This window comes from Physcomitrium patens, chromosome 7, assembly GCF_059467195.1.
Source record: "Physcomitrium patens ecotype Gransden chromosome 7, ASM5946719v1, whole genome shotgun sequence".
Classification (NCBI taxonomy): Eukaryota; Viridiplantae; Streptophyta; class Bryopsida; order Funariales; family Funariaceae; genus Physcomitrium; species Physcomitrium patens.
Window position 1 is genome coordinate 12,426,936 of NC_143416.1, and position 15,404 is coordinate 12,442,339.

General features: G+C 35.9%; 1 protein-coding gene and 1 long non-coding RNA gene across 4 annotated transcripts; both read right to left on the bottom strand.

Moving 5' to 3' along the window:
• Positions 1-6,064: 6,064 nt before the first annotated feature.
• LOC149988568 (uncharacterized) lies at positions 6,065-7,248 on the bottom strand. Its single transcript, XR_016504210.1, has 2 exons — positions 6,562-7,248; positions 6,065-6,441 (listed from the first exon to the last, which is right to left on the bottom strand). It is a non-coding gene; the product is annotated as an uncharacterized LOC149988568 (long non-coding RNA).
• Positions 7,249-8,314: 1,066 nt separating this feature from the next.
• Positions 8,315-12,935, bottom strand: LOC112284863 (sulfate transporter 1.1). Of its 3 annotated transcripts, none has more exons than XM_024525192.3 (11): positions 12,833-12,935; positions 11,665-12,001; positions 11,488-11,536; positions 11,166-11,373; positions 10,861-11,032; positions 10,537-10,602; positions 10,235-10,348; positions 9,833-10,076; positions 9,096-9,650; positions 8,862-8,938; positions 8,315-8,750 (listed from the first exon to the last, which is right to left on the bottom strand). In XM_024525192.3, the coding sequence occupies exons 2-11, from the start codon at positions 11,977-11,979 to the stop codon at positions 8,592-8,594; spliced, it is 1,959 nt and encodes a 652-aa protein (XP_024380960.1). In that variant the 5' UTR covers positions 11,980-12,001; positions 12,833-12,935; the 3' UTR covers positions 8,315-8,591. The 3 variants fall into 3 exon arrangements, with proteins under 3 accessions (XP_024380960.1, XP_090108133.1, XP_024380957.1); XM_090252007.1 differs by having other exon boundaries at positions 11,665-11,997; positions 12,785-12,935; XM_024525189.3 differs by having other exon boundaries at positions 12,785-12,935.
• Positions 12,936-15,404: the final 2,469 nt, after the last annotated feature.

The following is a 15,404-nucleotide window of genomic DNA, read 5'->3' on the forward strand; positions in this document are numbered from 1 at the left end:
AGTAATAGACAAGCTGAGTGGAAAGAAAGGAACTTGATTGTTGTTGTGGCATTGAATTGTTCAACCGCACAGTCCCTATTATGGTTGAGCATCCTTGTTTTCCTAAATAAATGTGCCTCTGGTCTTGATAATGTGTCGATTTTGCTTCTTGGGATAATTTCCAGCTCTGTGGCCTTCTTCACAATAATACAAGCATAGTCCTTCCTCCATACGCCACCTTTTTTTTTCTAGAGTTAGGGATTTGACACGTACCGCGTCAATTTGTATGTCTTCCATCTCTGAATATAAATTCAGGCTGCTTGCTAACATAGTTGGAGCATAGTGAGCCATATGTTGTCTTAAGCATTGATCTTGGCGATGTTGAAATAGGCAGTTATCGCACTTTACAGCTTGGCTAATGGCTTTGTTGAGCATTTGCAGATCAGGAAGAGATAATAATAAATCCTTTACATTGTCCCTCAAGCCCCAATAAAATTGACTCATCAATGCTTCTTTGTCACAATTGATGTCGCACGCTAATTGTCTAAAATTTGATGCGTAGAGTGATGCGGAGCGTACCTCTTGTCATAGTGATCGGATCTTTGTTGTAGCCCATCGTGCCTTGTCATGTTTGTCAAATGCTTCTGCAAATGCCTCCAAAAAAGTTTCAAAGTTATTTAAAATTGATGATCCTTTTTGAAACAAATGAGCAAACCATGATAGAACTTGCTCCGTGAGCAAAGTTCCAACCAGTCCAACACGTGACTCCTCCGTCGGATAGCATTCGGGCTGTAAAGCTATTATCAATCTAATTTGATTGACAAAACCTCAAAACTTGGAACGCATACCATCGAACTTATTTGGAAGGCTAATTCAGGGCTCCTTTCATTGTAAGACCAATGGTCCTTGTTGAACTAGAGGCAAAACTGCTTCTCTTTGTGCTGAAGCTTGAGGTTGGTGAATCTTCGATTGTGCCATCCCGAATGCTCCATCATTATAAAGTCTTACAATAATTCCTTCAATCTCTATAGTTCTTTCTGATAACGTAATAAGAACATTCATAATGGCATTCAACTTGGACTCTGAACTTTCAGTCATACGAATATCTTGACCTCCAGCCATTCTAAGAGAAGAAAAAAAATGACTCTATAAAAAGGCAGTATTGGTTTAGAGGAGGATACTCTGCAACCTCTAAAACGCCTTAAAACCTTCAAGAAGAGGAATAATCCACTCTCTCCAAGAAAGTTAAGACTCCAATATTATAACAAAAAAAATATCAATTTAGAGGAGAGTAATCCGCAACTTCTAAAATGCCAGCACCTTTAAGCGGAGGAATAATCCACACTCTAATAAGAAGGAATTAGCTCTGATATGAAAGATGAGTGTAGTCTTGATAAACTGTCATGAATTTAGAATACTGATTAGAAATCTAAACAAGAAACTCAAGAAGAATCGATAAGAACTAGATTAATCAAATGAATACAAGAATAACACTAGAGAGGTGAGCTAGAACTCCAAGAGGTATATTGTCGAGACTAAGGATCTCCTCAGTCTTGGCTCCTATATATACTATAAGCTAGGAAGCTTTTCAAGTAGCTTCTACAAACTAGGAAGCTTCTCAAGCAGCTTCTACGAGTTAGAAAGCTTTTCAAGCAGCTTCTATAAGCTAAGAAGCTTCTCAAGTAGCTTCCACGAGTTAGGAAGCTTCTCAAGCAACTTCCACGAGCTTGAAAACTTCTCAAGTAGCTTCTACAAACTACAAAGCTTCTCTAGAACCTTCTAGAATCTTCTACAACTTCCTAGTGTATGTCCTTGACAATACGTCACTTTTGGAGTCGTATAAGATAGTGAATATTTTGGAAAGAAGACAAATGCCACCTCTTCCTATAAAAGTGGATAATAATCAAGAATTCGAGATAGAAGAAGTCTTAGACTCAAGGTAGCATCGAAATAGGTTAGAATATCTTATTCATTGGCATGGGTATGATCTTAGTGAACATACATGGGAAGCAACAAAGAATCTTGCAAATGCAACAAAGAAGGTTGAGGCCTTTCATCGACAACATCCATCAAAATCAAGTTAAAGAATTACAAAGATCCATGAAAGATGATGATCGCTCCTCGTGAAACTCGTCCCTAGAAGAGGGGATAATATCACAAATATATACAATTACTTCAATAGTTATTTATATGATTAGGTAGAAGTAGGTAAATATAGATTAATTTCATAAAGTCTTCTAGAGAAGCTTTCTATAATCTTCATAGACACGATTTTGACTTTAAATGTGTTAGTAGATTAAAAACTTGGCCAACAAGCTAACTGCATGTTCGTAGCTTGTAGAACAAGTTAACTCAGTGTAGTAACTTGTAGAACAAGCTAACTATGTGGGGTATACATTGATATCTTGCCTTACAAGTTAAGACATGTCGTTAGCAAAATCAATATGTTTTGGAGGTCTTATAGGACATCGCCACATAGCTTCTAGTTATAAGTATATAAAGAGGGAAGAGTGAAGCCTTCTTCACTCTTGTCAACGTCTTTTTAGTCCTTAGTCTTGTTCCAAGCCTTTCTAATTTTCTTATTTTTGGCAATAGCTATTCTAGTTAAATATTACATCACCTCTTGAATGACTTTCTAGTTTTTTTCAGTGACATAAGAATGTATTGAGAATTTTCTTTGTTTGAGATTCTTGTCCTTGACAATGGTACACTTCAAATATTATTCCACAACTAAATTCACCCATTTTGTTTGTCTATCAGTTTAAAGATGAAAAGTCAAAAAGAACTTTATATCCACTTTTAAAATCATAAAAAGGGTTTTCCAAAATCTTAATATAAATTAAGTCTCTATATTCAATATAATATCCTTGGACAATTCATGATAGCAATAGATATTGTCAAAAAAAAAGCTCAGTCATTTCTTCACTTGTGACTTTGTACATAATTCAAAATATGCCATCTTTGTAAAATGATCTACTATCACAAATATAAAATCATACAAACTTAAGATTAGAAGATCTTTAATAAAATCTATAGAAATAGAAGACTATGATTGTTCCAAAATAGGTAATGGTTGAAAAAATTCATAAGGTCGATAACAAGGACTTTTCAATGTTGAATAAATATTACATGATTGTACAAAGTCTTTGACTGCCTTTCATATTTGAGGCCACCAAAAATCTCTAGATATTAGCTCCAAAGTCTTGTTGTATCCAAAATATCTAATTGTTGAAAAGTCATGACAAGCTTAAAAAACATGTAATTATATTACAAACATACATATTTATTCTGATAATTATCTAAATAATAAGAATAGGTAGAAGTAACTCTAAGTAGATAAATATGATAATATCTTGTGGAAAGCTTGTTAAAAGCTTCATAGACACTGTTTTACCTTTACACATGGCTATAGGTGATTGGTAGGTTAAAAACTTGGCTAACAAGGAGGCCACGTGTGGACATGTTGACCACTTGTAGTAGAAGTTGGACATGTGTCCTACAAGTTGGATGGGTATTAAACGTCCTATAGCATGTTGCCATGTATTTTTTAGTTAAGTAGTATATATAGAGGCAAGAGTGAGGCCTTACTCACTCTTGTCAATTCCTTTCTTGCTTTTTAGTCTAGTTTCAAAAGTCTTATATTTTTTAGTCTTAGATAATAGCCATTTCAGTCCTTCTTTGAATATACGTAATTTCTTTTATTTTGTCACTTTCTTTTTGATACAGATTCTACAACTTTATGCACCTTCTTTTAATTTGTGTCCTTGACAAATTGTACTTTATCTTCCAAAATATATAATTGTCCTTAAAAGTAGAAAAAATTATTTTTGAATTTAAACTTGGAAGTATTATGAGACTTAGAAGAATTATTCTTAATATCATTAATAAGAAGGTCAGAAGACATACTTGATTGAATTTGCTTAATAAAGGTTGAATCAATAATAAATGTTGATTTTATTACTCAAAAATGAAAATAATTTGGCTTCAAAAGAATCATTCTTTGTTGATCAAAAGATGCATCTCTTTCTTTTGGTATAAGAGAAGAATATCTAGAAAGGATATCTAATAAACCTTATTATTTTTTTGGATCTATATATAATCTTAAAATTAAATCTTGATAAAGTCATATTCCAATAAACTTGGCAATAATTTGAAACATGTACGAACATGAAGTATTTGAGGTTCTTATGATCTATATACATAATAATTGGACTAGAAGTACCTTCTAAATAATGACGCCATTCTTAAAATGAATCCATAATTACAAATAGCTCTTTATTATGGATTTCGTAGTTAATCTTGGTTATTAAAAATTTCTTGGAATAAAAAGCTATGTGATGGAATTTATCATCTACTTCTATTTTTAATAAAATACATCTATAGCAAAAATTGATGTATTTGTTTTTATAAAGAATGCCTTAAAAATATTGATGCAATATAAAATTGGTGCAGAAATAAATGATATCTTCAAGGCTTCAAAAGATGTTTTAGTTTCTTTGTTTTACTCAAGTTTGTCTTTACATATTAGATATTAAAGAAAAGTCACAATTTAAAATAAATAAATAAATAAATAATAAAGATTCAATGATAATTGCAAATCTCAAAAAACATTGCACATCTTTGATAGTTTTTGAGACCTTCCAATCCATGATAGTCTAGACCTTATTAGGATCCATCATTAATCTTTTGTTAGAAATGATGTATCCTAAGAAAATAACTGGAATAGAGTAGAATATGTACTTTTCTATCTTGTCAATGTATTCTTTTAATACAACCAATTCATTTTGCGATAAGTTGTAGATCAATTTGAATAGTGGTTGAGCTCTTTCTTATAGATCAATTGAACAATCATAAGATCAATGCTTTTAAAGAATATTTGCATTCTTCTTTTCAAAAAAATCTTAAAAATCTTGATAATAGCTAGGAATATTACTTAATATGTTTATACCATCAAAAATAGATGTGGCATATATAACAAAAGATGACTCTTCTTTTGCTTCCTGCATGAAAGATTTTGTACCTACTAATAAGGATTTGGATGTACTAGACTTATTTATTTTTACTTCACTATCAAAATTTTGGATTAAACTATAAGAAAAGATAAGGTTACAAGAAATCTAATCTATCTAATGGTTATATTTTTTTTAACCACAATAAATCTAAAATAATTAGATTAGAGGGAGATCTTATCACATTAAATATTTCTATACTATTATGATCTTTAATTACTACATTTAAAGGAACAGTCTCATGAGTAACATCTCCGGAAGACAACAAATGACTATCTATGACTTCTACATGTATGGATGTAGGTTTCTTGACTTAAGATATTTCTTGTTTCTTGACAATGTTTTTGTCTATAAAAGAGGCTAAGGCTCTTGAATCTAATAATGCAAAGATTTTGTAATTTCTAGGTCCTAAATATACATTGATTGTAAAAAAAGTGAAAGATTTTATGAAAAAATAGGACCTTTATTAGGTGTTGCATATGATTATAGCTCCACAATCTCTATATCAAAAAACAAAGCTAGAGAGACTTGTTTTTTGATATATTGTCTTCTTTGGCAATCATGCTCCTTATTTTGTGAATGTGTTGCTTCTTTTGATAATATTAAGCAGTGTGCTTAGCTTCTCTATAATATAAACACAAACCTTCTTGACAATGTCAAGTCTTTTCTTCCTCTTTAAGGAAAAAAATGGTGTTAGAAAATAAAATAGTTTTTAAAGGTGGATAATTTTCAACCTTCAAAATATAACAATAGAAGTGGGATAATCCACTCACTTCTAAAACAAGACAAGAACAATAAGTTAGGACTCCTGTCAAACTATCAAGGACATAAAACTTGAAGAAAGAAATTGTCAATACTCTCTTATTTCATTCAAAAAGACTAAGAAATCACTCAAAGATGATAATATATTGAATTAGAATGGCTATTGCTAAAGATAAGAAGATTAGAAAGTCTTGAAATAAGATTAAAGACTAAAAAGACATTGATAAGAGTGAAGAAGGCTTCACTCTTGCCTCTATATATAAACTTAACTAAGCACTATGTAACAATATCCTATAAGACCTCCAAAATGTGTAAACTTTGCAAAACACATATCTTAACTTGCAAGGCAAGTTTTCTATATGTGTGCTACATAATTAGTTTGTTTTACAAGCTGCCAATAGATAGTTAATTTCTTGACTAAGTTTCTAATCTACTAATCAACTACAAATACATGTTAAGTCAAAGTAGCATCTATGAAGCTTCTAAGAAGTTATTCTAAAAAATATTATGAAATAAATCTACTTTTATTTATTTCTACTTAATCATATAGATGAATATTAGAATAAGTATGTATGTCCGTTATAAGTTTCCATACATGGCTAATGTAAAAAAGATCCAATTTATTTGAGCCATGTCCATTGGCAATTAAAGCAATGATAATCCTTGTCTTATCTCATTTTATGCCTGCAATCTAGAGAGCAAAAATTATTTTATCAAGTGAAAGGTAATAAAACAATCCAATTTCATTCATATTGTAAATATTTTTTAAGGCATATTTTTTAATCTTTGCTTTCAACTCTAGAAACAATACCTTAATTGCAGCTGTATTTGTAGAAGTAGCTTCACCATACAATTTAAGTATTTGGAATCCATGTTGTTGCTTGAACTTTTGCACCTAGTCATTGGAGAATGTTGGAAGATTTGTAATGCTTAGAAGAATTGCAAACTTACTCCCTTTCTCTTGTATTAGCCCATTAGTGAGTATAATATCCCAATGTTTTGGCAATGGAATATCTAATTAATCAATATTTTATCGAACCATAGATGTATTAGAAATCATTGACATTTTGCAGAAAGTACACACAAGTCAAGACTCTCATATTCCTTGCACTTATTAAAGATTCAGCCAATAGTGCTCTGCAATGGAGATTTTTGGAAATTGAAATGATTTCTTGTCCATGTTGCAAGATCCTTCTGATTCATTAATGACTTAGCTCTCATTTTTTGGCAAACTTCGACCCTTTGAGCATTGATTAGTATTTTGACATGTTGAATAGAGTATGATAATAAAAGAGAACAAAAAAAAGAAAGAGAAAGAAAGATAAAAAATAAAGTAAAAGTAAGATTAGAAAGAGAGAGAGACAAAGAAAAATGGAAGAAGAGAGAAAGATAGAGAGACAAAGAGACAGAGAGCAAAAGAGATAGAAAGATGGAAAGTGAAAAAGATAGAGAAATGGAAATTGAGAGAGAGAGATGAAGAAAGCAAGACTAAAGAAAGAAAGTCTAATGTACAATTAGATATTAAATATTATAAATATTAAATATCTAATATTATATATAATAATTATATATTATATATAGTAAATTATATTATATTATAGATATATATAAAAATATATATATATACATATTAGCAATCAAATATTATATTTAGTAGAATAGCCAAAGTACCCGTCTTCTTATAAATAGATGGCTAATCAAAAAACTTACACATGTCAATCAATCACAACTTATCTCTTTGTAACTCAATATCCTCCAATATTTGATATAATTGACAATCCACTGACTGTATTGGATAACGGAGGATCAATTTTAGTAGGATCAATTTATATATATATATATATATATATACATATATACATACATATATATATATATATATATATATATATATAATTGACTTATAATCTAGGATAGAACTTATAGAAGGCTATAACTTAGTAGAGAATAACTAGCACTATAGAATCACATCAATTCTACCATTTTTTCATAATTTAAAGAAATTATATAACTTAGTAGAAAATGACATTAAAAATTTATAAAAACATTTGAATTCTAAAGACAATTATGTTAATTGAACATTTTTAAATTTTTAAAAAAATTTCCATTAAATGCAAATTTCATTTTATTAGTTCATAGTTACTGATTTATCTAATATTTTAAAATATCATCGAACCACGTGGTGAAAAACCTTGCAAACCGTTATTTCAAACTCACTGATTTGGAACACATGCCCATTTTCCTCGCACTTCATATTTTAATACGTAGAATTAAACTGAAACCAGCCGAGAATAATGACCACCCAGTTGGAGTAAGACAATTCCTTAAAGAAATGGCTCCTCCACCAGGGTCTGCATGCTACACCGCATGAACTTATCACCGTTGCTCTCTCTAAATATCCTGCATCTTCATCAAACACAATCATGTACGGAATTCTACATGCAGGATTATCAAAGCAAAAAAACACACATACACACATTACTTCTCTACGCAACAAAAACACGGATCATGCATGAAGACTAAAAGAAATGAACAGTCATAAATATAGGACAGATAGACGAAGATCAACAAGATAAAGCCAGTTTTATCATTTTGTTGCAAAGAGGATCCAAAACCTGAGACTGTCGGCATTGAGGAACTCTAGCAAATGGGTCAAGTCTAACTGTGACTATATTCAGTGAAATGTGCAAGAATTTTGCACATAAACTCAGTGTTGGGCTACTGGCCAAAAAACACGAGTCCTAGTTGGAGAGACTTGCCAAACGAGATGTTTTGGTACCAGTGAGTCTCTCTGAGCTTCAAATGGAATAAGACCATAAAACAAAACTGTCAAAAATGTGATCATACTGATCCCTCGCCTGCAGCTTTGTTCAAAAACATTGAGCAAACTTGAACGGCCTCCCCAACTGTGAAAAATATCCACTCTGATCCGAGCTCTTCCAAAAGCCCGGAACTGTCGAACTTTTGGATGACTTGGGATCCTGGGTTTGCAAACGCCAACTGCGAACGATCCATTTGAAAACCATTTCAGATTACCAGCTCAAAAGAAAGCACCCATGCAATCTGAAAATTGGAAATGCAAAAATGGTGGAGGGATGGAAGAACTACTACCTGAATCTTTCGTTTCTTCAAAATTCTCTGAAGCTCCTCCATGGCAATGATTCCACTTGTGTCAATGTTTGTCACAGCTGCACATCACAAGCGAGATCCTCTCATTAATCAAAAGCATTCATGTAATGGGATCGCAATCGATGAAATAAGCTGTGGTATAGGGTTTGGGGGTTTGAGGTTTAAGATCGTGTCACGGAATTCCACATCAAACAGCATTAAGGCCGATCAACTTACGGGTCAAGTCTATGATGAGGTACTGGATTGGAGTGCTCCCGGGCTTAGCCATCTCATCCTCGACGTATCGGAGGGCTTTGTCATGAATGTATTGCGAGTTAGAGAAGTAAATGGCAGCGTCGACCCGAACTGCAACAATCCCAGGTGCGACAGTGGCTTTTGGGTATTGCTGTAAGTTTCGGTAGACGTTCGTCCCAGGGATGTTCCCTAAGAGAGCTGTATGGGGTCGAGTGACGTTGAAAAGAATTTTGACGAACGAGATGCAGACCGCGATGAGAAGCCCGATCTCCACAGACACGAAGAAGACACCGAAGAAAGCTCCCAGAGTAGCAAGGAAGTCGAACTTGTCAATCTTCCAAATGATCCATGCGGCTTTGAAGTCGATCAGGGACAGGACTGCAGAGATGATAATTGCAGAGAGGATGGTATTGGGCGTGTATTTAAACAAAGGGGTGAGAAACAGGAGCGTGATGAGCACCGTAATGGCCATAACCACATTAGCCATGGCTGTCTTCACTCCCGCCTGGTAATTCACGGCTGACCTTGAGAATGACCCTAGAATCATAAAAAAGAGGCGAAAATTAGTTACCAGTTGGCTGGAAACAACACAGTGGCGATGTTGAAATCTTCCTATAAATCTCGTCTATGCCAAGCGTCATTAATTATCTGCTACTGTTGACACAGTATGCTAATGTTTTCTTAAGAACTGATTCATGAGAGCAAATGGGAGTCAGTACCTGTTGCGCAATAGCATGAAGTGAGGGATCCACAAATGTTCATGATACCAAAGGCGATCATCTCCTTGTTCCCATCGATATGGTAGTCCCGTAACGCTGCAAATGTTCGCCCAATTGCAACGCCCTCGGTGAGTGCAATAAGCGATGTAACCAAGCCAATTTTAGCTGCTGCTCCCACATACTTTCCAGTGAAAAGTAATTGGTCTGCTGACGATGGGTTCACTCCTTGCTTGATATGCCCAACCTACGAATCAAGATGCAGATGGGTATCAGAACGTTAAATTCGCAAATCAACCGATCTCTGCGCCCACCCTGCAAAGTTCATGGTCATTCAAGTAATTGTTGCATTTAACAATTCACGAGATCATCATGGTTTAAGGTTTCAGACGAGATTTTACTCACAACTTTGACCCCGCGCTTGTCTGCCCTGAAGACGAACACGAACACTGTCGCAAGGATCACGGAAGTAAGTGGTGCAATTGCTGACACCCAAAAGAGCTTGGGCTTCTTCTTGGCCTGTGCATTCAATTAGGGTTGTTGAACAAGAAATCGTCCAGGAAGATATGAACTAATTGAAAATTTAAGTTATCATGAACGACGAGCTGCAAACTCCCCAACAAAGTACTATGTATTTATATATATATATATATATATATATATATACACATACAACTAAAGAAGTTTTGAAAGGAATCAGTCCTTACCAAAACTTTAGCAGCCACGAGAAATGACAAGAAGGCAAGCCCAATTACAATAGATCGCCAGTTCCACTGCACGTGCAGGTTCAAGATTTCCGTTAGTTAATAAGACGCACTGCAGGCATGGGTGCATGAGCCATGTCTTGAATCCATGAAATATGTAAAATTGTAATAGACTGTAACCTGACATTTTCGAGCTTTAACTTGACCATCCATGAATTTAAAACATTGCGCACACCCTAATTTTGTTGAAATCTATCATGCGTTTGCGTGTCGAGGCTCGCTAAATTTATAGAGGACGAGAGAGATGCAGTCATTGTTGTTACGTACTTCGTCGATGTGCCCAAACACTGATTTCATGACCGAGACGAAGTCAGTGTCGGTGGTGAAATTTGTTATGTTCAGTAATCCTTTGAGTTGTTGCAAGGCGATGGTGACAGCTGCGCCGGCCATGAAGCCCACAATCGCCGCATGGGAGAGAAACTGAATTACAAAGCCCAGGCTGCAATACAATTGACAGCCCGATTGAGGAGAAGGATTTAGCTCACAGCAAGGTTAAATTTCTGTATTCAGCGATCGATGAAAAATCCTGAAAATTAGATGAGATTGGTGATGGTGAAGTGATTGAGTCATACCGCAAGATTCCCAAGCCAGTCTGGAAGATGCCCGCGAAGAAAGTCGCCGTGAATGCGAGCTGCAAGTAAAGCGCGGGTTGCTCCGTGGGGGATATTTCTTGCTTCAGCAAAGTTCCCATAAGAAGCGACACCACCGCAACGGGCCCAATCGCTATGTCTCTTGAGCTCCCTAGCACGGAGTAAATTAGCGGTGGCACAAAACTTGAATCTGACACACATAACCATCCTCAGAACTTCGCAAAAATTGGATGATTTTAACCAAGAGTCCAATTTCACCAGCTAATGAGATACTGCAAGTGTTTGCAGCTATATCATTACTTACACAGTCCATTGACAGGCGGCACTCCAGCGAGCTTCGAATAACCAAGATCCTGCAATCAACGATGACTTCCGTGAAAACGTGGTACTCCTGTAGTGGAAGACAGCAGCTTTGTTACGAAATTGTACGAATAAGTTAATGCCAGGGCATTTAAGGAAATTGGTTAGGAAAGAGAGGTGCCTGAGGGATGGCGAGGCTGGCGATGGTGATGCCTGCAATGAGATCACCCACAAACATTCTGGATTTATACGAAGTGATCCATTCAAGCATTGGGAAGAGAAATTTGAGTCCCAGCCAGCTCTTAATGCGCTTGCTCTGACCTCGGAATCGATCAACGGGTGCGTCGTAAAAGAACGTCTCCCAGATTCCCTGACCCACTTCCTTAAAGATGCCGCCTGGCGGTGGCACCAACACTTTGTGCACCAGTGGCACCTCCTCCACCAACTGCCCATTCGGAGCTGCAGTCCCACCTCCTTCTCTGTCATGAAGCGCCATCGCGAGCGATCCTACAATCTACCTGAACCCAAGTCCAACACACACACAACCGCCGCTCGTCAATCAAGAGGCTCTCCAACCCAGCATTGATTCCAAATCCAAATCAGTAATCACACACTGTGAGTTGCTTCTCATTGCTATCGCTTTCGGAAAGTCCACGTCCGTCCCTCTTCCATTTCCTGGACTGCCAAGAAAATGAGACTCCGACCTCGATGAAAGCCATGTGAACACGTCCAAACACACCCAATCGTAGTAATCACTCTGCCAATTCCAAACATGATTCTAAATATACTTCCCAGAAGAAATTCAATGAGGTAGGACCCAGACTGACATGATCTCCAACTTTGAGTATTCTACTGCACGTAAGGCGATAAGGAGAGAAGAAGAACAGACTAAACTCTGGGCTCACTTTCCGTGACAGTTGTGATGTCTAGCTCTGTCGAAGCACCTAACGAATGCCAAGCGGCTACGAAGTCCACTGAAAAAGGAATGAACCTCGCACACGAAGTCTCTACAACTGCAAAGGAGCCATCTCGTTGATAAACCAAAACCAAAAATAAATAAAACAACGTAATTTATTCTATTATCGAGTTTCACTGCAATCGATCGCAGTAAGGAATTGAGTCTACTTTGAAATCTATTGAGAGTTGATAGCAGTAATATATTGCCGGTGCATAGAAACACCACCAGTCCATCACTGAGTCGGTCTCAACACCGATACACTACTTCCAACAAGAAAAGCCGCGCTGCAGCGGGATTTATCACAGTACCAGGGTAATCATTCAATACAAGCAAGCAACATTACCGAAACCTACGCAGCGAGGAGTTCACAGTAAGCTTTGACCACACATGCCTCCACTTGGTTCCAGCACACTTCTACAATCTGCTACAACAGACGATCTCTCTTCCAGTATCTAACAGCTCCCGAGCAGCGTACAACAGAGACCAAGCAAGTAGAATCCAACACAGCAGAACTGGGCATGGATCCCAGTCATAAGTAATCAAGCTGTACGTGCTCCACAGAGACAACGAATTAGTGCACCCAAAGATTCTTCTACAAGAGTACGTGATCTTGTGGCAGAAGATTCGCATCTGTGGTGAGCTTCGTCCGCAGCTGGTGAGGATGCTCCATTTACAGACTTAGAGTTTATCCGGACCCAGATTATTTTTGTCCAGCGCAGATGGAATCGGTCTGCACTCGAAACTCTAAAAAGGGATTCCAGGACAGCTCTCAACAGTGTCATTGTCTTTGTTGACTTCAACTGTGTCCGCATATCGATGGGGAGTAACTCTGGTCCAATACTACAAGTCGATGACAGTAGAGAGGAGGTACAGTGGGGGAGGAGGATGTGTAGTGAATGTGGAGTCAGTTGGAGTTTTCCATGTAGAAATGTGTTGGTGGAAAGTTCTATCCCCTTTAACAATGGAGCTGTCTTCCCTTCATTCCTCACAACGTGTTGAAATGATAAGTTGATTTTGTGTTTAAGGATTGTACCAACAGAAGAAAAGTACACTATTGTAACTTTAGGGTCACTTCACACTATGGCTTTTTGGTTAGGTGGACCTTGGACAACTCCACTTGAAATTGGGCAAAAATGCCATTGTTAAAAATATTAAAACATACTAAATATGATTTTTGGCTTGTTCACTTAATTTAGAATTATATGGTTCAATTTTCTTCACTTTTTATTGAGTGAAAAAAAATTAAGTAGAACAAACCATATCATAGTTTTTTTTTTCTCTATGTTACTTGTTTGTAATCTTTGTGTGAAATTTTTGTTGTGTGCACATAGTGAGTGTAGTTTAAATAAGCAAGTTGTCAATCTTGCAAACCTAAACAACATCTTACTTGCACAAGTAGTTTATTCTTGTTTGTAGAACCTTATAATAAAAATTACAAATAACAAAGTTACATTTAAATATAAAATTATTTAACAAAAAATTATATTTTATAATTATTGATTCTTTAAAAATAAATACAGGTAAAAAAATTATGTATATATATATATATATATATATATATATTAAACCAGAATTAATATATACAAAAAAAACTCCATAAGAATGTAAGGTGTAACCATGTATCAAATAAAACAAAATTTTACTCTTTTTGCATTGAAAAGCATGCAGTATACGTTAGAGTGACAAAGTTCCTTGCTTCAGAGCTACTTCCATGTGCTTTCGCCTGAGAATGACACCCAACTCTTCTTTATAGTCATAAAGCTTAACATTCCTGAATATTCTGTTACTTTATGAATGCAAAATGGCTACTGCTAGGCCACGAACAATGCTCAACACCCACTTCTCACTAAGAAACTATGCTGAGTTGATCCTTTCCCAACGATCATTACATTTCTTTTTTATTTTGGAGAAGTTTTTCTGTTTTCTGGATTTTGATTTAACAGGTGGATTCATTTTCATAAAATTTAACGTTTCACTAAGTCTTGGATTGATATCTATTTTTAGTATTTAAAATATCACTACATTAAATAATTAAATAATTCTCAAAACCCAGCTGCGAATCAGGTTGTGAACTGGTGGTTTTAAGAAAAGGGTTCCCACACAAAAGTTGCAATTTGATTCCTACTAATGTAGTTTGATTTGTGATTAATTTTTTTTTATTCAATTAGATTTTCACACTTGAATAGCATTATGAACATTGACTCAAATTATAAACTGAGCTCAATTTCCTAAAACTGTCACTTGTAACAAGACTAGAACTCCCAACCCACAACTGGCAGCAAGTTAAAATTTGGCATATTCTCCTTCACCGCCACTCAGACCCAAACTATTACCGAGTAAGTCGTCCAACATGATGTTTCTAAGGCGAGTTCCGAAGCAGCCCTCGTGCCATCGCTCGGTGGACGCAAAGCTTTTCTTGCTTTAATGCTGAAGACATTTCTTCGGGGTTTACGTGACGCTCTATTGTCCATTCTGTGTCGGTTGGGCGCTTCTCCTTCACCACTCGCTGGCTCCGTCAATGGCCACCACTTCCGTGGTCGCGACTGGTCGCTTAGCTTCACCAAAACAGTCACCACAATCCCATGATATGTGCTTCCGATGGGGCCGGAATTACGTCCTGGTTCGGTTCATCTGAAGTGAAAAAAAAGACGACACCGAGGTGCATTTGCATTACCTCTTTTGAGCTCCTGGAACCCTAAAAGTGGCATTTTTTGTTGATTTCGTTGACGTGCGACTGAGACGGGCCCAGAGGCACTAGTTCCCGAGTATTGGGTACTTTCTGTCACTGACCTTTTTTGATGAAAAAGTTATCGAAACGTTCATTCTCTCATCCACTTTTACTTTTATCGTTCATCCAAGGTGGGCCCAAATTTGGTGATTAATGTTTTTTTATTTTTATTTTTTTATGTTTTCTCTTTGTGGTAAAGTTCCTCTATTTCTGTTCTTGTATGGTTTGTCATATT

Bases quoted from the DNA above. Each gene is read 5' to 3' on its own strand.
- LOC112284863 (XM_024525192.3), bottom strand. From the start codon at position 11,979: ATGGCGCTTCATGACAGAGAAGGAGGTGGGACTGCAGCTCCGAATGGG. The intron at 11,374-11,487 runs GTAAGTAATGAT...TATGTGTGTCAG, and splicing joins GCCGCCTGTCAATGGACTGT to ATTCAAGTTTTGTGCCACCG. The intron at 9,651-9,832 runs GTACTGACTCCC...TTATGATTCTAG, and splicing joins TTCATGCTATTGCGCAACAG to GGTCATTCTCAAGGTCAGCC.